This window comes from Nanorana parkeri, unplaced genomic scaffold, assembly GCF_000935625.1.
Source record: "Nanorana parkeri isolate BGI_ZX_2015 unplaced genomic scaffold, ASM93562v1 scaffold233, whole genome shotgun sequence".
In the NCBI taxonomy this organism is placed as follows: Eukaryota; Metazoa; Chordata; class Amphibia; order Anura; family Dicroglossidae; genus Nanorana; species Nanorana parkeri.
The window spans coordinates 767,506-791,949 of NW_017306501.1; the positions used below are offsets into that span (position 1 = coordinate 767,506).

The 24,444-nt window shown below is 40.8% G+C and overlaps 1 protein-coding gene across 4 annotated transcripts in view; it reads left to right on the top strand.

Moving 5' to 3' along the window:
• CARMIL1 (capping protein regulator and myosin 1 linker 1) overlaps positions 1 to 9,954 on the top strand; it is a 263,519-nt gene extending 253,565 nt beyond the window's left edge. For all 4 annotated transcript variants that reach the window (XM_018556313.1, XM_018556315.1, XM_018556314.1 and 1 more), the window contains 3 exons: positions 2,989 to 3,195; positions 5,838 to 5,978; positions 9,582 to 9,954. In XM_018556313.1, coding sequence (XP_018411815.1) covers positions 2,989 to 3,195; positions 5,838 to 5,978; positions 9,582 to 9,745 — 512 coding nt within the window. In that variant the 3' untranslated portion in view covers positions 9,746 to 9,954. The remainder of the gene's footprint in view (positions 1 to 2,988; positions 3,196 to 5,837; positions 5,979 to 9,581) is intronic.
• The last annotated feature ends 14,490 nt before the right edge of the window (positions 9,955 to 24,444 follow it).

Below are 24,444 nucleotides of genomic sequence, written 5' to 3' on the forward strand. Positions count from 1 at the left end.
AGCTCGCGGTATACTGAGACGCCGCAGCTAGAGCGGATCCCGACTTAGATGACGGGATCCGCCCAGCTGCGTGAGTGACAGCTGGCTCTGCCTATCTAGAGGCAGAGCCAGCTGTACCCGCCCCCTCCCCCGTCCGTTCCGCCAGTCAGCGCTGGCAGATCGGAGCGGGGAGAGGGGAATCCAGCCCCTCCCCCTGTCACGGCAGAGAGCCGTGACAGGATCGAGAGGTGAGGGAACCCGGTATGTGTTCCCTCACCTCCCGATCTACTGAGCCGACCTGTGACAGTCTCATTGTCACAGGTCAGCTTAGAACTATGAGGTGAGTGGAAATCACTCATGTCATAGTTCTCCTTTAAGTGGCTGCTCCAAACTTAGGAACAGCTAATAATAACCTTAGAGACTGATCCTGACTTTAGTCGGATTCAGATCTCACTAAAAGCTCTTTGATCGTGCCTAGAGGATCAGAACTGATACATTTCACTCAAAAGATATACATTGTATCTTTTGAGTGAAATGTATCTAAACATCGGGCTCTCGAGCTGTCAAAACAAATAGCAGAGAGGTGAGTCACTGCTACCTCTCTGCTATTTTCAGCTGTCAAATACAGGATCGCAAATTGCGGTCCTGTATTTGCATGTAACGGCTTCATTCTTTCATTAATGAAAGGAAGAAGCTTTTACAAAAAGCTTAATTATTTCATCAATGAATGCCTCAATACTGAGGCATTCATTAATGACGGGTAACTGCTGAGAATCAGCTGTTAACAGCATTACAAAGCCTGATATAACTCGTCACGTACAGTGTACGTGGCTAGTCATATAGGCACTTACATTAGGAAAAAAACTAGAAAAACACTTTTTTCACAAGTTTTGATTATTTTTTAGAATGTTTTAATATTAATTATAGTATAAAAAAGGTTAAGAATGCCAATTTTTTTGTGCCTGGTGTTGTGTCGCTTTTAGATTGAAGATGTACATGAGCTTTTTTCGGTCAGAATTGCACATTTTTGACCTCAATGAGACTACCTAAAAACCATGCGTAATGTGCAATTATGCACCCAACAGTTTCCATAGCTCCATTTCCATTTGGCTAATGCCAAAATGCTCAAGCCTAAAAACACCTAAAAAATGTGACCCAAATGCACAAAAACATGGAAAAAAAGCTTCCAAAATCACCCGAAAATGTTCAGTCTCTAGTGCGAGTGGAAGCTTAGTCTCTATCGCATCAAAGTACAATTTTTCTGATGTATATTTGTCTCCCAAAATTGAAACTCTAATACTGCACAGGCAAACCTGGATTCACTGTTTCTTAGGAATTTGCATGTGCTAGTTCTTTTGATCCATGGCAAATTGCACATAGATCATAGATTGCACTTGCAACAGGAATTTATGATTTGTACAATCTACCATGAACTGGCCAAATTGGCACGTGTATTCAAGTGGTCTGCCTGTGCAATGCCAAATGTACTCATCCGCTTGTTTAACATTTGACAGCTGAATATTTATACTGTATATCAATGCTTAAGACACCATTACTTATCATTTATAGCATGCATGGATTCAAGGCTCACATTTTTTATTTTTTTTTGCTTATAATAATTTTGATTCACATTAGTTATTTATAAAACAAACACATAAGGCCAGGTTCACACTATAGCGGTACAGCACCGTGCGGCAATAGTGCAGGAAACCTCGCAGATGTCTGCAAGGTCACGGAATCGTGCTGGCGGTGCCATTATTTTCTAATGGCACCCCAGTTGCGCCAGGCAGATTGCGCAGTTTCCCACCGCGATACCACCCATGCATTCGAATACAATCATGGCTAAAACAGCCGCGCGATGTATGTCGCATATACCTTTTTTCTGTGATTGCCACGCGGATGTAACCCCATTTAAATCAATTGGTTGTTGTGTGCAACTGTGCAGGGTCCCGGGACGGTTGTGTCCTGGATTGCCCAGGTCGGCACCAGCCTTCACTAGCAGGATGTGCAGTGTAGCAAAATGTGTGCTGCAAAACAGACATAACTATTTCGTTTACTTTACACTTTAAATAGTCTGGGCTTAAATTACTTAAAAGCAAAGTAAAGTCAAACTTTTTTTTTTTTGGATTTACTTCTTTTGAGTAACAAGTGAGAAGATTGTGAGTGGTAATAAAAGTAGTCCATACATAGGACAGTCTTCATCCATTATGCTACATCTGTTATGATGGGTTTCATATTGCATGGTTGCTGGTATGTTTATGATCACTCTGTGTGGCCAGCTTTAGTCATACACAAATTTATATTAAGAAAAGTGTTGGGCACATTAGAGGTCAATTTAGTTTAATAATTTAAAAAAAGCAGTTATACTTATTTCACAATGCATGCCAAAGTTTGCTTAGTAGCACACATTCACTTCCTTGCTTCCTGACACTGAACTCATAAGTTAAATCTTTAAAATGAATTCAAGTACCTTACCTATTAACAATACTGGATCTCATTTGTGTATCACTCAGCTGTAGATTCTCAAATAATCTCTGAATTGGTGCTGACACTGTCCTTCCTTCTGGAGGGTGACTACTTTTGTTCCCCATGTTCCCTGTGTGTGTTGTAAAGTAGCCACCACTCCAAGCTCGCTCCTGTGATGGACAATCTTATGTTTAGTTTACTAATTCGTATTGAGATTGTAGTCCATCATGGGAGTGAGCTTGCAGCGGTGGCTAATTTACAACACACACAGGGACCATGGGAAATAAAAGTAGCCACCCTCCAGAAGGAAGGACAGCGTCAGCACCAATTCAGAGATGATTTGAGGATCCACAGCTGAGTGATACACAAATAACCTACATTTTTGTTAATAGTTGCGGTACTTGAATGCATTTTTAAGGTTTAACTCCTGAGTTTTGTGTCACGTTAAGATTTAACAGATTCATTTTGCATAGTTACAACAAAAGACTTGATGTGTTCCAGTGGGCTTTTAGTAAGAAATTAATTTATAAATAACTTTTGCAGGAGGCAAATTCCCTATGACAAGAGGCGATTCTACCAATTCATCTCCAGAAAAAAGTGCCAAAAGTGAAGTCAAACCAGAGGCCAGCGTACGATCGAAGAGTTCCTCTAGTACACCGACTAGTCCAAAGCCACCTCTTCAGTCATCCAAGCCTTCTCTGACAGTGCGTCCGACTGTGCCTCAGAAGCCCAGAAGCAGTTCCCGCACTGGTAAGCTAGCTGCCTATCTTAAGTGGCAAATTAAATTTTTTGGGGGCTTATTTAAAATGAACCCTGCATTACTGGAGAAGTCTTAATAAATATGAATCCCGATCTTCAGCCATTCTGTTCATTGAAGAGCGTCTGGCTCTTGTGCAAACTATTAAGAAGCATGTGAAAGAGATAGTATGGCAATATTTACTAACAGACAGATGGGGGAAGGGCAATTTGTATGGCGAAAGGATGAGAGTGCCAAGGTCCTCTGGTACCCAAGGCAAAGATGCCAAAGTATTCCCCCTCCCCCAAGTTATTTAATTCAGCATCACCAAAATGCAATGTTAAAACAATTATGTACAAAAAGTAAAAAAAAAAGTGATAAGGGAAGTTCAATCTTTGTTCTAGCACACACTGTACCCAGTCTCACTGCCGCTTACCTTTGCTGGGGGAAGAAAAACAATAAAAGCTTTGTTGTGAAAGAGAAGGAAATAATAAAAGTAATTATGGGTAACTACATTTTTAACGTATTAAATGTTAGGGTAAAAAAAAATTGGGTTTAATTACAAATTTTATTCTGCAATCATGTTTCTTGTACAAAGCATTTTTTTTTAATGTGATGCTTTAAAATTCTAACAAACACAAATGTAAAAAGTTCACATACAAGTGGTAAAAAAAAAAAACTGCTAAGAAGATAGAGGAGTTAATAAAAATGAATTATTGTTGTTTTAAATTTCTTCTGTTTTACATTGATTTTTACCAACAAAAGTTGAATGCATTGATATACATATATTATTAAAAAGATATTATTATACAGTAACTATTTTATACTATGTGTTACCAGTTTTGAATCCTTCCATTTTTCCCACACTTGCTTCTAGTCCTTTTGTATTTAATTGTTCATTTCTTTCACAATAAAATCATCAATCTAGTAATACTGGTGACCAATTCTGCTATTATTATTCAGACAGGTAACAGTAAGGCCCCATTCACACTGCGCGATTTGCAAATCGCGCGTTTGTCGCACGATATCGCGCAAATGCTTGCATTGAAAAGCATTGAATCGCCGCAAATTCCGCTCCAAAAAGGGTCCTGCTGTAGCAACGCACGACCCGCGACAGCAGGACCCTTTGCCCCATTGCCAAGCATTGGAGAGCAATATCGCGCGGTAAATAGCCGCGATATCGCGGGAATTACCGCGCGATAAATCGCTCAGTGTGAATGGGGCCTAAGGTTCACAATGGTTTTTATCTATTCATCATTGCACCACTAGAGGGCACTCTGTTTATTCTATTTTACTTCCATTAATATGGAGTGTATACACATATGTAACCTTGCTACTAAGCAGCTCAAATTGTTACAATACAGCAAGTTTTCCCAGTCAAGTATCTAAAAGTTGCTAATGTTAGGCTTTTCCCTTTGAACATAATTTTAGTAATTTACATAACAGTAATTTATAAATTAAGCTATGATAGTAGCTTTCATTCATAAATGACTGCAGAACAACACTCGAGCTGTAAAACTGGTAGCTCAGTCCTGCAGATTGCACTGGGAGAATGTGGCTCTCCTTATGTAATCATCAGAGGTCTGAGACAGCCGGGCAATGTGGTTTGTCCAAAGCCCTGGACCCAAGCTGTAGGCAATGATCCAGATATGAATTTTTATTTGTCACAAAAAATGGGCCTCTTAGGAGCTGACAATGAATATGTTTCCAGTGTCATACACAAATCTCCCTTTATTGGGGCTACAATATATTGGAGACAAGTTTTATAACGCAGTTGTTTTGGTTGCACAATTGTCAATTTCAATTGGCCAAGTTCCTAAATGCACATCACATGTCCTATGGCCTAGCTCTCCTTCATCCATTCTCTCCCCACAAGCCAACTCTCCCAGGAAGACAGGTTCTCACCTTTCCCCACTGCATCCAATGTATGTAGTTGAGCGTTAACTTTGTGTTTTGTTTGTTTTGCTGGAGTTTTACTTTAACCCCTTCGTGGCTGACTATGTACAGTGTACGTCGCCAGCATCAGGGCTGTTTAAACAGACTCCCGGCGACTTTTGCCGCCGGGACTCTGTTTAAACTTGTAGAGCCGACTGTCGCCAGATCGCTTCTGTGTCCCGAAGAAGGGGCCGCCCCCAGGCCAGTATTTTGGGGTATCTCTAAATTGATGACCCGTTGGGGCTTTTAAAGCGTCTTCTGTGGACTTTTTGGGGTACTGCAGTTTTTTGCTGTTTCACGGACGCATGCAATTTGTATACTGGGCATGTTGGGTATTGTTTTACTCGTTGTAACCTCATCTTTTATATTTAATTTTAAAAATGGGTATTTTAATGTGTTATGGGGCATTTAATTAAATTTATCACTAAATTTTGGGGTTTAATAAGGAGTTGTGCTAATATTGCGCAACATAAAAATTTGCAACTACCACAATTAAAAATCTGATTGAAAAACGAACAGATCGATTTGTGTAGAAATACCTATAAATGTGCTAATGTGGGAAAACAGTACTTCTGGTTATATTTTAAGATACAATGACAACCAATATGACTGTACCTTTAAGAAAGTCTGTATTCTAAGAAGGAACCATAGGGTTTGCTTCTATCAGACTCCGGCATCATTCATAAAATGACCTGTATTTTTGTGTCTCTCATACTAATAGAAGACATCCCTGATTCTCCATCTGGGCCATGTTCCCCCAAAACTACGGTTCTGCCTTCAGCATTGAAGAGAGTCCCGTCTGAAAAGGATCGAGATGGCCAGAGCAGCCCACAGCCATCAACTCGGCCTGTTACAGAGGAAGGTAAGGAGAACTGTGTCTTCAATTTGTTTGACTTTCATTTCATAATCCCCCCTGGAATGTTCAAAGCATTGCATGTTTATTTGAGTTGAAATTTCATATGAAAGCATCATTGACTCCTGTGTCACCCGCAGCTTCAAGCTGACATCAAACAGATGTTAAATATGAATACAGTAATCAATTTAGGGTTCACACAACATCATTCATTTTGTTATGTAGTCTAAAATTCCAGTAGAAAGAGTGAATTTCCTCTTCTCTTTTTTTTGTTTTGTACTTTAAGAATAAATGTTAAGATTATTTAAAGTGCATTCCATGTCAGTGTCATGCTAAAAAGTCCATAGGTCACTATTTCCTCAAATGAAAGTGGGATTCTACACCGTGACCCCCTTCTACCTTTCTGTTTCTGCTACACTCCTATTTTTCTGCAAGTGATGTCTGCTGGACCAAGTTGGATTGGAGAGGGGGTACAGGCCAGAGCATACATCACTAAGTTAAAATGTGGTCATGACAGTGTGTGCCCCTGTAAGCCTACACTATTGTGCCATAATCTACACTTATGAACCAGGCAGCTCATCACCTCTTCTACACTACAGGTACATGCCTAATAATACTTGGGGAGAAGAAATTAGTTGTCATTAGAAGGTTGTGGTAAAGATTATCCAAGCTATTGAAAGACAGGAGAATTTGAAAAGCAGGACACCGGGGCTATTTTATACCCGACATTTCGCTGAAATAAACACTATGCAAACTTAACAATAACAGTGGATTTTATGTCCATTCATCAATATTTGTTTGTAATGTTGCTGCTTGGGGGCTAGCTTTAATCATGGCCACATTTTGAAGTCCAGTGCAATGATGCAGGAGTAGAGTACATGTTGTAATGGATCATTTTCATTTGGTACATAACTGCCTTCTTGTTGTTTTTATAGAAACTATTTAGATATGTGCATGTTAACCCCTTCCCGATCGATGACAGGATTATTCCATCACGATCATTACGTTTATTGACGACCAGTGATGGAATAATCCAGTCATGTGGAACAATGAGCGCTAGTCCAGCACTCACTAAGTTACTGCTGTTGCTGGGTCCCTCGGGGGCCGACGCACACCCTCAACAGCAGATTAGGTGGTCCCAGCGATAGCTAATCGCAGTGATCACAGCGCTGTGACAGCCACTGAGCCGGCTTGCAGCTCACTGTGTTGTGGAGCTGTGAGCCAGCTCAGTGTATTACAAACAGATACAAAGTATTATATTCTCCTCAGAGATACTAAGTATCAAAGCCCCTGTAAGTCAAAAATAAAAAAATATTTAACATTTTTAAAAATTAAAAAGAAAGGAAAAAAGTTTAAAGTCAAAAAGTAAAATAAAAATAATAAAAAAACTGTAAGAAAATATAGTGCCAAGGAGGCTATTAAAGATTGAAACAATGTTAGAATGTGGTATGTTTGTCCCCTAAGTAAAATTGTATTTCACTCCTTGTGACCTATGAAGACAAAAATAATTTATTTATGCATATGTCACATCAAATTAAAGCCCATTTTGTCCTCTAAAAAACAGTATATAATCTGTGTAGGTGGGTGCAATGAATGAGGAAGATGGAAATTACGGTTAAACAAACACATAGCAAAAATTGCAAAATTGCTCCGGTCCCCAGGAACAAAAAACATTTTCAGAAGCTGTCACTAAGGGGTTAATTTTTTTTTTTTTTCTAGGAATTATTACTTTATTTTTATGCATTATGTTAGATACATTTTGAACATATAGCAAAATGTTTCTTTGAAATTAATCTGCTTAGGCACAAGGTGGTTCAATAACAGTGTGCTGCCCACATTAAATACCTGCATGAGTTTCAGGTATTTCTCCATTGTGATTAAAAATACAAGCGCAGAGGGTGCCATTGACCAGTGTGATTTGCCAGTTGACATGAAAACTCCACACAACTGTTCAGCTGCTAAAACTAACAGGTCTATTCACAAAAGGGTGAAGAGTTTGGAGAAGGCAGGAGAAGTGAACAATTTAGGACAACATAGCTGAACTGGAAAGTGAGCGGAATTGGAGAATTTTTCCAAATCAGCCAATTTGGCCTATATTGTTCTCTTCTTCTGCCTTCTCCAAACTCTTCACCCTTTTCTGAATAACCCTGTAAGATTTTTAGCAGAATTAGGCTGTTCAAGTTAGAACAGGTAAGCATATTCATTAGAAAATCTTTTCATTTGCTTAAAAATAACTGAATCCAGAACATGGAGAAACGGAAACTGTGAAAAAGGCAATGGGCTGCTGTAATCTGTAATGGATCAGGGTTTGCAAACTGGTTGAAATCAAGACATTGTAAAGGATGGGAGCTTCTGTGTATGACTAAATGTAGAAAAGGTCTATCATTATTATAGCGCCAACAGTTTGCGCAGCGCTTTACAATATAAGGAAGACATTACAATCACAATACAATTCAAGACAAGATGGTAAGAAGGGCCTTGCCTTGAGAGCTTACAATCTAAAAGGGTGGGCAAAGTGATACATGAGGAGGTAGCTGTGTGGGAATTAATTGTTTGAGAACGTGATGGTTGAGCGGTTAGGTTGGGATAGGCTTCCCTGAAGAGATCAGTCTTTAGGGAATGCCTAAAGGCAGTCAAGGTGGGAGACACAGGTTGGGGTAAAGCGCTCTAGAGTCTCTCCCATCCTCTGGAAAAGTCCTGGAGGCGAGCATGGGAGGAGTTGACAAGGGAGCTGGAGAGTAGGAGGTCTTGGAATGAGCGGAGCGGACGGTTAGGGTGATAATTTGAGACAAGGTTTGAGATATAGCCGGGGGCAGAGTTGTGAATGGCTTTGTAAGTGATTGTTAATATTTTGAATTTTATCCTTTTGGCGAGTGGAGAGTTTGTTTTTTTTAACAGGTCGAGTGGAGAGTTTAATGTGTCCCTGAATATTTAATTCAGATTTGTGCCGGCAGGAGTATAGCACTGTGGCCATATTAAATTCCGGCCTTGTTTGAAGAGGAGTCTAAAGTGTTCAGCTGCCCACCAAAAGATTGATGTTTTTTTATGCTGTTTGCATCAACATATAGTCTGTTATCCTGGGATTAATGCACATGTCTACTATGATGCTCTTTTGCATTGTTCTTATCATAAAGGAACAGTAACCAACTGGATGAAAAACCTTAAACTAGCCAAATGCCCCTTGCATGGGCATATAGCACACTCCCATAAGCATACCATGGGGTGTATTTATAAAAAATGCCGAGCCATTCATTCTGTGAAGTTTGATGTGCATCTGTTCTTTGTAAATGGGAGAAAAATATTGTTGTTAGTATATTTTTCTTTCCAAATTGATTTAATATCTGGAAAATGACATTTTGGCCATTAGATAGAGCAGAGCGCATGGGATAGAAATACTTCTTTTTAAGGTTAAACTCCAGAGACTTGTGTCTACCTAACTATGCTCCTCAGCTCCATCTAGTGGAGATGACACTGCATTTGTCATGTAAACTACAGAGTTCAGGTTGCTTGTGCTACGTCTGATGTAGTGTTATTTAATAAGCTATAATTAATTTGACCTTTTTATTTGAATCACTTCTAGTAAGAAAATATGTTTCTTTTTCTTTTCATTAGCACGGCCAGTGACTCCATCTGACTTATCACCAAAAAGAAATCATGGCCAGATTGTCGCTGAAGGGCAGGAGCGAAAATCAAGGTCGTCTAGCAAAGACTCTCACCAGCAAAGCAAGTCCAGTGACTCTGGGGAGGAGGTTGAAAAGGAGTTTGTTTTTATTTGAACATCTGTCTGCAACACTGCCATTCAGCCCTCCTGATATTTTTACTCTTTGTTTCAATGTTGATTTACTATCATTTGATTTATGCACCTTGTTTGTATGTCCTGGAATTTCAAGTGTAGCTGTTGTAGGTTCCCCACACTCCAAAGAGCAGTGGTACACAACTTCGATGTGCTTATTTACTAAGGTAGTGCAGAGAATAATCACAGCTCCTCTTGAACTAATCTGACTACCGAGGTCTGGTTGTCTCATAAAGATTTCTGTAATAATCTAATATTGCTCTTTGCACTGCTTTTTTGAGTAAGCTCTTAATTGTCTAGCAAGTTACTCATTTTTAGGGGTGTGCATGGGCTTGGTGTAAACTGAGTTGTCCTAAGCCTGCACCAAACTGTCAGTGACACCCCCACCCTTTCCTCCTGGCTCAGTCAGCTGCAGCCGGGGCATTCCCCACCCCTTTGTTTTGTGTAGCTGTGGGGCGGGGAAGCCGATTGGGAGAGGGTGTGTCACTGACAGTTTAGCTTGAACTTGGGTGAACTCGGTTGGCACCAAGCCCATGCACATCCCCACTTATTTCATGTTCTTGTACAAAACAGTAGCAGATGTCAAGTCTCTTCTGTCTCTCTATGAAAGCAATTGCACATTGTAATTATCAGAGCACACTAATGATTATTTGTATAAATGGTAAATATATATATATAAACAAAAATCTCTTTACCTGCATATATATATATATATATATGATGATTGGAAAATGTTTTTACATCCTCTGGTAGGAATCTTTTCTCCTTCCTGTGCTTGTACATACAAATATCTATTCATGCACTTATTAATAAGCACAAGCATGGACCCACTTCTTGTACACAATGAACGAAGATATACGCTAATGTAATAACAGCAGAACTATTTACATGGAATCTGGTTGTTATTTGGTTTGATTATGGGAGATTACACGCCGTCCTGCATTTTGACATATACCTTTTGCTTCTCTTATGCCATTTTTGAAAAGAAAATTACTAACTGCTGTAAATAAAGACAAAAAAAAAAGTTTTTTGACAATACAGTAACATAGATATTCACTTATACTACAGGTTACAGGGGTTTATTCATATGTATATTTGTATCAATAAAACAATTTTACAACTTTAGCCTGGTACTGTATTTCTTATTTGTACCAATGTTTGCTTTTTTATTGTTACAATTATTATTATTATTATCCTGCACTCTGTGTAGAACCATACCTAAATATGTCCCTTCTTAAATTAGGTGCTGGCCCTAGAGAATTTTACAGGATCATAGGACCATTCTTTTGATCCCAAGGCCGTTTGTTTGCTTTCCTAATATACATTAATTTGTTCCATTGAAAGTTACAAATCACTTGTGCACAAGTAAGGTGGTGACTGCAGAGAGTTTCCTTATCGTAGTAGATGTTCTACTACAGATCTACACTCACCGGCCACTTTATTAGGTACACCTTGCTAGTACTGGGTTCGACCCCTTTTTGCCTTCAGAACTGCCTTAATTCTTTATGGCATTGATTCAACTAGGTGTTGGAAACGTTCCTCAGAGATTTTGGTCCATATTGACGTGATAGCATCACGGGCCCAAAGTGTGTCAAGAAAATATCCCCCACACCATTACACCACCACCACCAGCCTGAACCATTGATACAAGGCATAATGGATCCATTCTTTTATGTTGTTTATATCAAATTCTGACCCTACCATCTGGATGTCGCAGCTGAAATCAAGACTCATCAGACCAGGCAACGTTTTTTCCAATCTTCTATTGTCCAATTTTGGTGAGCCTGTGCGAATTGTAGCCTCCATTTCCTTTTCTGAGCTGACAGGAGTGGCACCTGGTGTGGTCTTCTGCTGCTGTAGCCCATCTGATTCAAGGTTCGACGTGTTGTGCATTCAGATATGGTATTCTGCAAACCTTGGCTGTAATGAGTGAGTATTTGAGCTATTGTTGCCTTTCTATCATCTTAAATCAGTCTGCTCATTCTCCTCTGACACCAATAAGGCATTTTCGTCCACACAACTGCCGCTCACTGGATATTTACTCTTTTTCTGACTATTCTCTGAACACTAGAGATAGTTGTGTGTGAAAATCCCAGTAGATCAGCATTTGCTGAAATACTCAGACCAGCCCGTCTCGCACCAACAACCATGCCATGTTCCAAGTCACTTAAATCCCTTTTCTTCCCCATTCTGATGTTCAGTTTGAACTTCAGCAAGTCGCCTTCACCACGTCTAGATGCCTAAATACATTGAGTTGCTGCCATGGGATTGGCTGATTAGCAATTTGTGTTACCAAGCAATTGAACAGGTGTACCTAATAAAGAGGCTGATGAGTGTAGATTGATGCTGCTTGGACAGATCTGCCTTAAAGTACAACTGAAGCCAAAACTTTTTTTTTTCCATTTTGAATAGAGTAAAGGAGGGTTACAACCCCCTTTTTTGTTGTCATCCCTGCCTCATTGGAAAGATTTCCCTTCACTTCCTGTTCAATAGCCACAAAAGGAAGTGCAGGGAAAAAAACCTCCAAATAGAGGGAAACCCCAGGTGGTCAGCAGGGTCACCAGAACTAAAGTCCCCATTGGAAGAGTTTCCCATTTATTCCTGCTCTGACAACCCAAAATTTAGGATTTTCTTCCACTTTCAGTGATAACAAGTCACCAGGACAAATTGGGAGGGTGAATCTTCCGAGCAGGGACACAGACCACAATAAAAACCTGACAAGTATTTTCATCCCCTTTCACTCTATCCAAAATGCTAAAAAAATGTTTTAACTTGAGTTGCCCTTTCACATTGATCTTCCTTTTACCATCAGGCTCTGTTTTTCAGATAGGGAGATTGCATTATGCAGAGTCGGGTGACAAGAGACAGTGGATTCATCTTGAACACTGTTGAATCTGATTGCTCTAGATTTTTAAATGTTGTCAACAGTGAATTGGATTGCTCCAGATTTTGTAAATGTCTCAAATTGTAACTTAGGGGACATTCTGACTTTGACACCATGCATGACCAAGCGTTCACCTCTGTTTGAGGGGCTGCGCTTTCTGAATATCAAATCCAGGGTGTCTTTTATGTCTACTCTGGTTGGCAGGCAGCAGTATAGGATAGTTTGCAGTTTGATTGCTGTAAACATCCATTTTAGTGGATTCAGCAACCAGTGTGCACTGCCAGCTATAGTTAGGATTGACAAAAATTACTTCTGACCTTGCATTATAGTGTACCTAAACCTAAAAACAAAAATGTAATATAGTGCCGTTCACATCTTTAGATGGAGTTCTTTTTTGGCTTCTTTTCTTTTAAATAAAATAACAGTCTCAAAATAAATTTTCTGTTCTCTCCTCCGCTGTATCTATGGAGGGAGATATGGTTGCCATCCAGGCTGGACTTCAAACATGTCAACCTTTGTTTATCTCCATTACATGGAGCGGAGATTAAAAGTTTACACAAGAAAGGTAACATTGTTTAGCTTTCAGTTCATCTCACAAGTGGCAAGCACACTGCATTTCTGGCAAGTATTTTCTGAATATCTTGCTGAAAACATTAACCTGGACAATGCAAACGAATGCAGCCATAATCCAACAAAAGGTAAGCTGCAATATATCACATATTTCTTCTTGGGTGTACTTCTTGTACCGTATATACTCGAGTATAAGCCGTCCCGAATATAAGCCGAGGGTGGGAAATGAGGCAGCTACTGGTAGATAGATACCATTAAAATACATTAATATTTATTTAAAAGAAAAATAACCTAGCTCTGTAAGTGGAAAAGGGGGTACAGGGCTACATATCATGTACTACGGATCATTTAACCCATTCATATTAGCAGAGGATAATTGTAAATCTATTGTTCAGTGCACTCTATATGTAGTATATAGTACATGTACATATAGAGTGCCTGCAACAATACATTTACAATGATCCTCTGCTAACATGAATGGGTTAAATGATCCGTAGTACATGATATGTAGCCCTGTACCCCCTTTTCCACTTACAGAGCTAGGTTATTTTTCTTTTAAATAAATATTAATGTATTTTAATGGTATCTATCTACCAGTAGCTGCCTCATTTCCCACCCTCGGCTTATATTCGGGTCAATACTTTTTGCCAGTTTTTTTGGCTAAAATTAGGTACCTCGGCTTATATTCGGGTCAATACTTTTTGCCAGTTTTTTTGGCTAAAATTAGGTACCTCGGCTTATATTCGGGTCAATACTTTTTGCCAGTTTTTTTGGCTAAAATTAGGTACCTCGGCTTATATTCGGGTCAATACTTTTTGCCAGTTTTTTTGGCTAAAATTAGGTACCTCGGCTTATATTCGGGTCAATACTTTTTGCCAGTTTTTTTGGCTAAAATTAGGTACCTCGGCTTATATTCGGGTCAATACTTTTTGCCAGTTTTTTTGGCTAAAATTAGGTACCTCGGCTTATATTCGGGTCAATACTTTTTGCCAGTTTTTTTGGCTAAAATTAGGTACCTCGGCTTATATTCGGGTCAATACTTTTTGCCAGTTTTTTTGGCTAAAATTAGGTACCTCGGCTTATATTCGGGACGGCTTATACTCGAGTATATACGGTAATTTAAAGAAGGCTTGCTTATGATATGTGGTAAAGGCAGACGCCTCGGACGGGTGTCTGTTTACATCCAATTACCCCCAATCTCGGCCAGATCCAGAAAACTAAACGGAACATATCCGTTTACATCCAACTCCCCAGAATCCTAACATCACTCTGGTAAGTTCAGTTTAGTCCTCCATTGCAAGATGGAGAAAAAGACTGGACAGACACGGATGTTACAACAGTTACATCCATTCCAACCGGCTCCGATCAGCGGACAGGCACCAGTGTGAAAGGTGCCTTAAGAGTACAATGTTTAATATTTCTTATTGCAAGGAGTTGCTCTTTAAATAAACAGATAGTACTAAGCAACAATCTTTCTCTGTAAAGATCAGCTTTTGTTTGCCATGGATAAAGCAGCTACCAAATAGCCAACCGGTGTTTTTGTAATTCCAATGTTGGATTAATACTTGTTCTTTGCAACAGAGCAGAATCATACTGTGCAACATCCATTTACTTTCCTATGATCCGTAATTAAGAAGTCACAAGAAATTTCCGGCTCGGCAAAGCAAACAAGTCCTAGTGAGACACAGAATAAACAGGAGTGCTACACTGTGTCTCCTGATGCCTGGTCAGAAAAGAGAATGTCAGCAATGATAAACTACTAGCTAGACTTCTAAATAGGAGAAGGTTGTGGCATGGGTCTTTTATTCAGTACTGGGATAAATGGTATGATCAGTCATTTCCCAGTGAGTATACGTTTATTATTACAATGCCTGTATAAAATCACAAGCTGAGACACGGTGGGCTGGATTTATTTGTGGATTTTACACCTTTGCTTACACATTTCTTTATAAATATAGAAAGAACATCATTTGCTTAGAAGAGACATTATTTGTGTTTAGTCCTATAGAACTTTACAGCTAATGGGTAATATATTTGGCAATTTAATGTCTTCATACTTAAGTCATGAGGAAATCATCAATAAGCATATTAAAGGGAAAGGCAAAGTAAACTTTCAGTGAGCACATATTTTGAAGTTATGTGGTGGTGCTTGCCTGAAAGTAATTTTTCACATGGCAGCTCTTCCACAATTTTGTTATTGTACATATACATAATACAGTAAACTCCCCGTTATCCAGCATCCACGGGGATTGGTAGATTCCGGATAAATATAGTCAGACCTATTTCTAATAGCAACTAAACTAATGCCATACCCCATAATATACCTTACCATCAGGGCCGGATTTCCCACAAGGCCAACCAAGGCCCGGCCTTGGGGCAGCGGGGAGTAGAGGGGCCGCAGGGGTGTGGAATGCCTATCTCCCGATTCCCGGGACATGCAGTTCCGGGTGCTGGGCGGGTTGTTGTTTTCTACATTTAGACCTGCTTTGGGCAAGCAGAGCTAAATGTACAGCGCCAAAGTCACAGAGATCACTTGTATGCAGCCTGCAGGTCTGCCATTCTCCATGGGGGGAAGTGGGGTTGGTGGGTAGGGGGGCACATTGAGGAACCTGGCCTTGGGGCAGCAGAGAGAGTAAATCTGTCCCTGCTTACCATAACATAAACTCTGTATTGACTTCATATTAATATTGAAATGCAGTAATAAAATTAAGACAAATACACACAATCATTTCCAGGATAAAACATGCTGCAGATCAGCAAAACAGTTAGAACACAAGGGATTTTTTTTATTCTGGCTAGATGAAAGTTCTGGTTAGTTGAATACTGAGAGTTTACTGTAAAAAAAAAAAAAAATTATATATATATATTGCCAAAAGTAACATTTTTGAGCCGAAATTGCAATGCATCCCTAGTTTCTCTCCCCCCAGCTGAACACTGCTCTGAGGAGACACAGAGCAGCATTCAGCAGGGAGGAGAGAAACCTTCAGGAGGCCGAGCAGGGTAGTGAGGATAATGCTTTTAGCTGTCTGTGTCATAGCAGGTCGAGCTCTACTCCAACTCTGCGTCCTGTGACAGGCAGATTAGGATGGAGAGCGGTGGTGCCAGCAGACAATCATTATTGTACAGGCCTTCGGCAAACAAACTGCCTCCTGCTACAGGCAAATATTTCAACTTTTGACTCATCAGTCCAGAGCAACTGCTACCACTTTTCTGCGTCCTTGCGACCAAAAAGTTATACCTCCAACATGGAAACAGGTTAAGCGACTCAACTATGCAAGAAAACATAGGAACTGGGGCTCAGAAAAATGGCAGCAGGTGCTCTGGACTGATGTGTCAAAATTTGAAATATTTGGCTGTAGCAGGAGGTAGTCTGTTCACGGAAGGGTTGGAGAGAGATACAATAATGAGTGTCTGCAGCAACAGTGAAGTATGATGAAGGTTCCTTGCAAGTCTACGGCTGCATTTCTGCCAATGGAGTTGGAGATTTGGTCAGGATCAGTGGTGTCCTCAATGCTGAGAAATACAAGCAGATACTTATCCATCATGCCATACCATCAGGGAGACGTGTGATTGGCCCCAAGTTTATTTTGCAGCAGGACAATAACTCCAAACATGCAGCCAATATCATTAAGGACTATCTTCAGCGTAAAGAACAAGGAGTCCTGGAAGTGATGTTATGAACCCCACAGAGCCCTGATCTCAACATCATCGTGTCTGTCTGGGATTACATGAAGAGACAGAAGGATTTGAGGCAGCCTACGTCCTCAGAAGATCTGTGCCTAGATCTCCAAGATGTTGGGAACAATCTACCTTCCAAGTTCCTTCAAAAACCGTGTGCAAGTGTACCTAGAAGATCACACCAAATATTGATTTGAATTGGATGTCTCTTCTGTTCATTTACTTTCCATTTTGTTAATTGATAAAAATAAACTATTAACGCTTTTATTTCTGAAAGCATTCTTTTACAGCATTTTTTCACACCTGCATAAAATGTTTGCACAATACTGCATATATAATATATTTGTTATAATACAGTGATTTGTAAATTAGCAGCTTTCTTGGGCATGATTGGTTACTGCCGCCAATGCATACCAGACAGCTCTTATTGTGATAATATTTTAAGACTACACGCTCTGAGTGATAGCCCTGATGTCACACACTGGAATGATGAAATGATTTATGCTTATGTGCAATTGAAAACTTCTATGGTTACTGCCCCTGGTCTGAGACTACCTGATTATTGTAAACCGTTTCATTTGTTTGCGAGGGACTCCTGTACAACCATGGCAGGGGTCCTGGCTCAGGAGCATGGAGGCAAGCTGAGACCTGTAAAAAGGCAAAAAAAGGAGCGCTACAACCCAGGGATTTGTGTTATTAAAACAGATTATAATCCTTAAATTGGTATCTGCAATTAGGGACTCACTTTTAGATGGACGAGGTGATGTCTTGCCAATGGAGAGTGAGTGATGTTGTCGGCTTGGATCGCAAAGCGGCTCTTGCGGCTGGTCTGTGTGGATATGATCAGAGACTTGACGACTCCTATTTGGTCCCTTCGTTATAGAGGAGGGATGGTAGAGGCAACTAGAGGGCACATGTAACCCTGTGAAAAGACGGGCTGTGCGTTGAAAGTAGAACTCCCGTCCGGTACGGTGAGAGCTCAGCTGGCCAGGCTGCCACTTGTCAGCTGAACGGGAGCGGGAGTGCCGCTATGTAGCGGTGTAAAGGTTGTCGGCAGTCGTTGTGGAAGGACGCTCAGGGACGGGCACAGGGCTAGAGAACAGTGTGGCCCGTCTTGCTGAGTGATGAGGATATAGGTTGAGTGGTTAACAAAGTAGTGCCCATTCCGGTACAAGGCATGCCGGCGTGTCTTCGCGCACTTGCGTGCGCAATGGCGGTTGAAATGTCAGCTCCTCTTACATTAGGACATCAAACTGAGCTTCACACCAGCACAAAGGCTGAGTGGTATGAAGTTATTCTATTGTCAAATCCATCTCTCCGGATTGTATATTCTTCCCCCACTGCTGGCCCGGCTCCTATCCTTAATGCTCTTTTAGGAATTAAAGGAGAGTCTGATGAAATTCCACCACAACATAATCCCTAATACCCCTGATGTTTTTGTGGATGATCATGTTCCCGTCCTAATGATAACACTTACAGTATCATGCAGGATATGTTGTGGTGCAACTACCTGACATTGTCTTAGAAGCACAGCCTATTCCTTATCAATCAGCACAAGCAGCTGAACTGATAGCTCTCACTAGAGCATGCATACTGTTTTAAAATCAGGAAGTAAACATTTATACTGATTCAAAGTATGCTTTTGGAGTTGTTCATGATTGTGGAATTATTTGGCAGAGAAGAAGTTTCGTGGCTGCTGATGGCAAATCTATCTCGCATTCCATCTTAGTTTCTGGACGGCACAAGGTTTGGTAATGAGCCTTAACACAGGACTCATTTCCAAAGAGGGGCAGGTAGGTATACCACAATGTAGCGCACCTTTGCTCATTTCTCAATACCATGGCATAGGTCACAGGGGATGGAAACTGTAGACAATTGCTCTGCATTTAAATCCAAGGTGTGCCAAGAGTTAGTTAAACATCTACAGATAAAATGGAAATTCCATATACCTTAAAATAAGGAAAGCTAAAGTAGGCACTTTCTCCAAATTGAAAAATGTGTTACCTGCGGTATTGGCCGAAATCAGAATGACACCTTCTAAAACTACTCGTTTTTCACCATTTGAGATACTCAAGGGGAGACCATTTCCAACACCATGGGCAAAAGGCCCACTAGTTATTTTGCAAGGAGATATGGAACAAATACAGGAAGAATATTGTAGAAATCTGTTTAGGACATTGAATGGCGTCTACGGTGCTGTATCTGTTTCTCTCCCTCCTCCCTCACAGGAACCCACTTATCCTTTCCAGCCAGGTGATGTGGTCGTGGTGAAGCAACTCAATTGGAATAGAGGGCACGGATTTCCTTTCCTTTGGTCCTCCCGCAACAGTAGTAGCTGTAACAAGAACCGCCATTCTAACAGACCAAGCTGACACCTGGATCCATGCAACGCGTGTAAAGAAGGTACAAAAGAGGGGAGAAGCAGGTGATAAAAACCCAGAAGTAGACGAGAAAGGGAGTGAAGCAGGTGCACAAATCTCCAAAGCAGATGAATCCAACCAACAAAAAGATGATGCTCCATCCAAATTACGGGTTGAAGATCTTGACATTGATAGGCTTAACTTGTCTGATAGTTTTCTTTCCCACAAGGTTAATTAGCACATGTTATTATTACCCACATGAATTATCATTTTGCCCAAACAATATGCCTAATAAAACAACACATGACAGACAGACAAGGGATTTAACAGCAGTAGATACCACATCACTCAAGTAGCTCTTGTGCTCCATCTAGTGGACTGTTGGGAGATCACATCATTGACTCTAAATAAGCTGTTACACCCCTGAATTTCATTTATCATTCCTAACCATTACAAATTGAGGGTATTATACCAAGATAGGGAATATGCTGTAATATCCCTTCTTCCTTTTTTTTGTTTCTTCTGGCTGTGATGCTTGAAACCTAACTCCCCGTTAAGATTGGGAGTGAAACCAGGGTTCCGTCTGAGTAGCCTCCGCAGTTGCGATCCACAAACGCCAAAACTACCCCTGGTGTTACAGGTATGTAGTAAACTGCACCCTGGACCAATGAGAATTCCTTTGATGGCAGTACCAGTAAACATTACCCCTTTTTTAAATGGTACTCCAATTGTAAATATACACAGTGTATCTGAAACAATGAATAAGTCACTTTATTTTCCTGTTGTAGCTTTAGCATATTTACCCGACTGGTGTTTCAGAGTGGGGAATAGTTCTAAAGATCGTAATTTAGATTTGTGTGGTCGATCTAGTTGGAACATGTCTGGCTTAAATCCCACAACCAAGGCTAATGAATGGAATATCACTAAAGAAGTCAATGAGACTCTTTATGCGAAAGTTAAAAATCCACCACCTGGGGATGCCTATAAACTTTTGGGACTGTTAGCAACCTTGGGATGGCAAGATGATGTAGCCACTCACAAGGGACATGCCCCATATACCCTGAGCAATAGTTTGTTTATTTGTTGTGGAAAGATGTGTTACAACTGGATCCCCAGGAAAGAAAAGGGATGGTGCTATTTGGCTTCCTTGATCCCGGTTTTAGCTATAATAGGTGAAGGGGGTCCAAAACACGTGTTACAAGCTAGTAAACATCCCAAATACCCCTTAACCACTTCAAGACCAGATGTTTAGACCCCTTTCCCGGCCAGGCCATTTTTCAGTATTCAGCGCTGCGGTACTTTGACTAACATTTATTCCGTCATGCAACGCTGTACTGAAATGAATTTTATATCATTTTTTGGGGACAGATAGAGCTTTCTTTTGGTGGTATTTAATCACCACTACGGTTTTTATTTTTTACTATATTAAGGAAAAACTATTGAAAATTTTGAAAAAATAAGTTTTTTTCCCATTATATCAGGAAACAATGATTATTACCCATATTTTTGGTAAAAAATGGCACCCAGATGCCGCCCCCCCTTGTGAATGAGTGAAGGGTACTTGTACCCCTACCCATTCACTAAAGGGTTAAATGAAATAGGTATTAAAAAGTTCAGACTTTTGATAAAATCCTTTATTTGGAAAAAAAATAAATTTCAGACTTTCTAGTCTCTGGAATCCATTCCTATCTTCTGGAAGACCCTCACGATGGATGCCATGCTGTCGGGGTCCTAGGCTTCCTGTCGATGCCGGGGACTTGGTTGATGGAGGAATATCATCTCCCAATCAGCATCCTGGAACTTTCAGTTGGACAAAGCCTCAGTAGTTGGCATACATCAACCATCAGCGATAAATCAGAAGTCTCACTGTAGCTAGACAAGCAGTTTGAATCCTGTGCTGGGCAGAACTTCACGTTCTTGATTTTCTGCCAAGGTGTAGACAATTGGCAGGCAGTCTTTCTCAGCCAGCAGCACCTGGACCTGGAGGAATGGTGCCTACATCTGAAGGTATTCCAGGACCTGTGTTGCTCAGTACGATCAGTACACCTTTTCCTGAAAATTCTTTCATCTTTATCACAGAATCAAGATGGAAAGCATTCCGGTTATCCTCATTGGAATCATTGGTCCTTGGACTTGATCAAGTGGATGTGGTACATTGACCTGGTCAATTTTTTTTCTCAGATGCCTCTTCTTATGCTAGCAGGCTCTGTTTGGCTCTAGGTGTACATCCTCTGCTCATGTTTAGGCCTATTATGCCGGCTGGCTAGGATGCATCCGCATTGATCCGCATTAACAAGCTAGCAGCTGTTCCTTTTGATGCCACTTTAGTGAGTGCAATTTGATACATTTCCTGAATGTATAAGACCACTTTGGGAGTAGACTTTGCAGTGCTACATAATCAAATGATTTATAAAATCTTGCCTCACCCAGGTAACATTTTTGGACTCCAGAATGTTGTCACTCTAAAAGATTCTGTAGTTTGTTGTGGTAGTCCAAGTTGCAAGAGCCACTAATTTATTTATTTATTGATTTATTTATTACAGGTATTTATATAGTGCCGACAATTTACGCAGCGCTTTACATAGTTGCACATTCACATCAGTCCCTGCCCTAAGGAGCTTACAATCTAAGGTCCCTATCTCACATGCATACATACAAGGGCTAACTTAGAAAGGAGCCAATTAACCTACCAGCATGTCTTTGGAGTGTGGGAGGAAACCGGAGTACCCGGAGGAAACCCACGCAGGCACAGGGAGCCCCCCCACCGATTTGTCCTTTGTTCTGGGGAGGCTAAAATGGAGGGAAACCGCAGACGTGTACTCCCCCTTCCCTCCCCTCTCCTGCCGGCTCCTCCCAGGACCTTCGTAAGTTTTTGTGGGAAGGCTGCATGTCTTTTCTTGGCTCTGACTGGTAGACTAGAAGCTATGCTGAGGCCAGCTCTGTCTGCGGATGAAAAGGAACAGCGACTTAACCCCGCCTGTTCTGCTCCATTCATGCTTCTGAGGACTGTTGAGATTCGTAGTTTGCTACAAACTGTGGACTGTTGTTGGGATACCAAGATGCCCTTTGTTCTCTCTCCATGGACACTTTGCTGCCTATGACCTGTGTGGACCTGAAGCTGTGCCAGGCCTTCAGGACTTCTCCCACTTGACCCAGGAACTGCCTCTCTGCTCTTCTTGTTCTTTGCCCCTTCTGCGTGCTGCCTGCTACCTGGTGTACCTGACCCTGCAAGCCAGACTCTGCGGATCACCCTGCCTGGATCTCCCTCCACCAGTTCAACCCAACAGACTGTCGGCTGGCTACAGTGTGAGTTACCTAATGTTCATCTTCTGTCCCTTGCTGTGCCCATGACTGCTGTGGGAACTGTTGCACCCTGACACGTTGCCCAATGAACTGTTGCTCAGTGCCCTTGCTGCTGACCCCTTGTTTTGCCTGGAGTGCCCTGTGACCCTGGACTTCATCGCTGCTACCCCATATTATGTGTTGAGTTGCTTTGTCTGTACCCCACCTATAGCTTGTTCCCCTTGCTGAGTACTGGAATTCGTTAATAAACACCTCGCACTCCGGGTTCCATGTGATTGGCCTCCGTGTATTCTCTCTCTGCACTCCTAGTTCATCACAAACTGGTGGCAGCGGTAATCATCATACATATAAAGGATAAAAGATACACTTAGTGGAGACCACCAAGCATGGATCCTCTACATACTTTCGACAAATGGAGGATACACAAGACAATTGTTCAAGGAACTGCTCTCTCAGCCACCTGATCTCATCAACCAACAAACTGCCCAAAAGAAAAAAGCATACGATTAATCATTTTTTAAATGTTTGCTTTGGGAAGAAGTTGTCAGTTCTGTTGTTCTTTGACCAAATGTATAGTAAAATACGCATGTTCACATCCACAAAAGATAATAGGGTCTGTAACAGTTTAACTTTAGACAAAGTCATACAAAATTTCTTGTTTTATAGAATAAAAGTCTCATTTGGTACACCTTTATATCAAGAAGCATGATGTTTCCTTTATCTAGCACCAGGGAACACTGTAATACATGTGACTATAGTTATTTAGTTCATATAATCAACACATAAAATATGTCATTAGTCTTTAATTTAATAGCAGCCCATAGAACCTGTGCACACATTTGGTATTACTATAGCTTGTTTTTTAAGAAGGTTGGATTTTCGTCATTGTTAAATTTGGCTTGATTCTGAGCAGGTGTTGTTTATTTTTTCGGAAATTGGCTGGCTAAGATGCATCCGCATTGATCTGGGACTTAAATCTGCCAGTAGGCAAGGAGTAGTATCATGCTGGGAACTAAAAGTGTATGGTTTGAAATGTTATTTATGAAGTTCAATAATACATTTACTAGTCTTAATATGTTGTTGTTTAATTTTTATGTTTAAGTGCCTTATGGGTTCATTATATGAAAATGCCTGAAAAATATCTAAAAGCACACCAATCATAGTTGGCCTTAAGTATGACCCCCTACCCTCTCCCAGCCCTGGATTTTGTGCCTTACTCTCCATAAAGGAAGGTAGCTTTCACATAAACTGCAGTTTAGGTCCCCTAGTGCTCAAAGAAAAACTGTGGTGGTCTCCTACCTGCTAAACAAGCACTGTCATCCAGTAGCACACACTTCCAGGATCCAGCAGAATCAGGTTTGTCCCAAAGCACTCTGAAAGTCCCTAAACCCAACAGCTATGCACATTTTATTTTACAGTCTTTATATGACCCTCAACACATTGGCTATGATGGCCATCTTAACTGGACATTAAGGTGGCACAGTATACTGAAAAGGCAGGTCTCAGTGCTGACTTGCTATTTGTAGTTAGGTATACGTAGAAATGTGCTTAATAAAGAACCTCAGGGTTTGGGACTTTCAGGGTGTTTATGTCAAAGCTATCACTGTTTGCATCCCCTTGGAAATATCTGTTATTGCATGACAATGTTGGTGTATCGGCTATAAGATCAGCACAGCTGCACTTCGACGGGCTTCAAGGGAGATGGCTTTTGCAAAGCAGACAGGATGAGAAAAGAATGTGGCAGGGAAGGAACATGCACTCTAAGGACACCGCCAGTTCTGTTCTGGATTTGAGAATTTGGATTCACTGTGGCATCATTTGCATGGTAATACTACATCAAGCTGCTTTTCTTTATATCTACTTTAGTGAGCAAGACTATATATATAT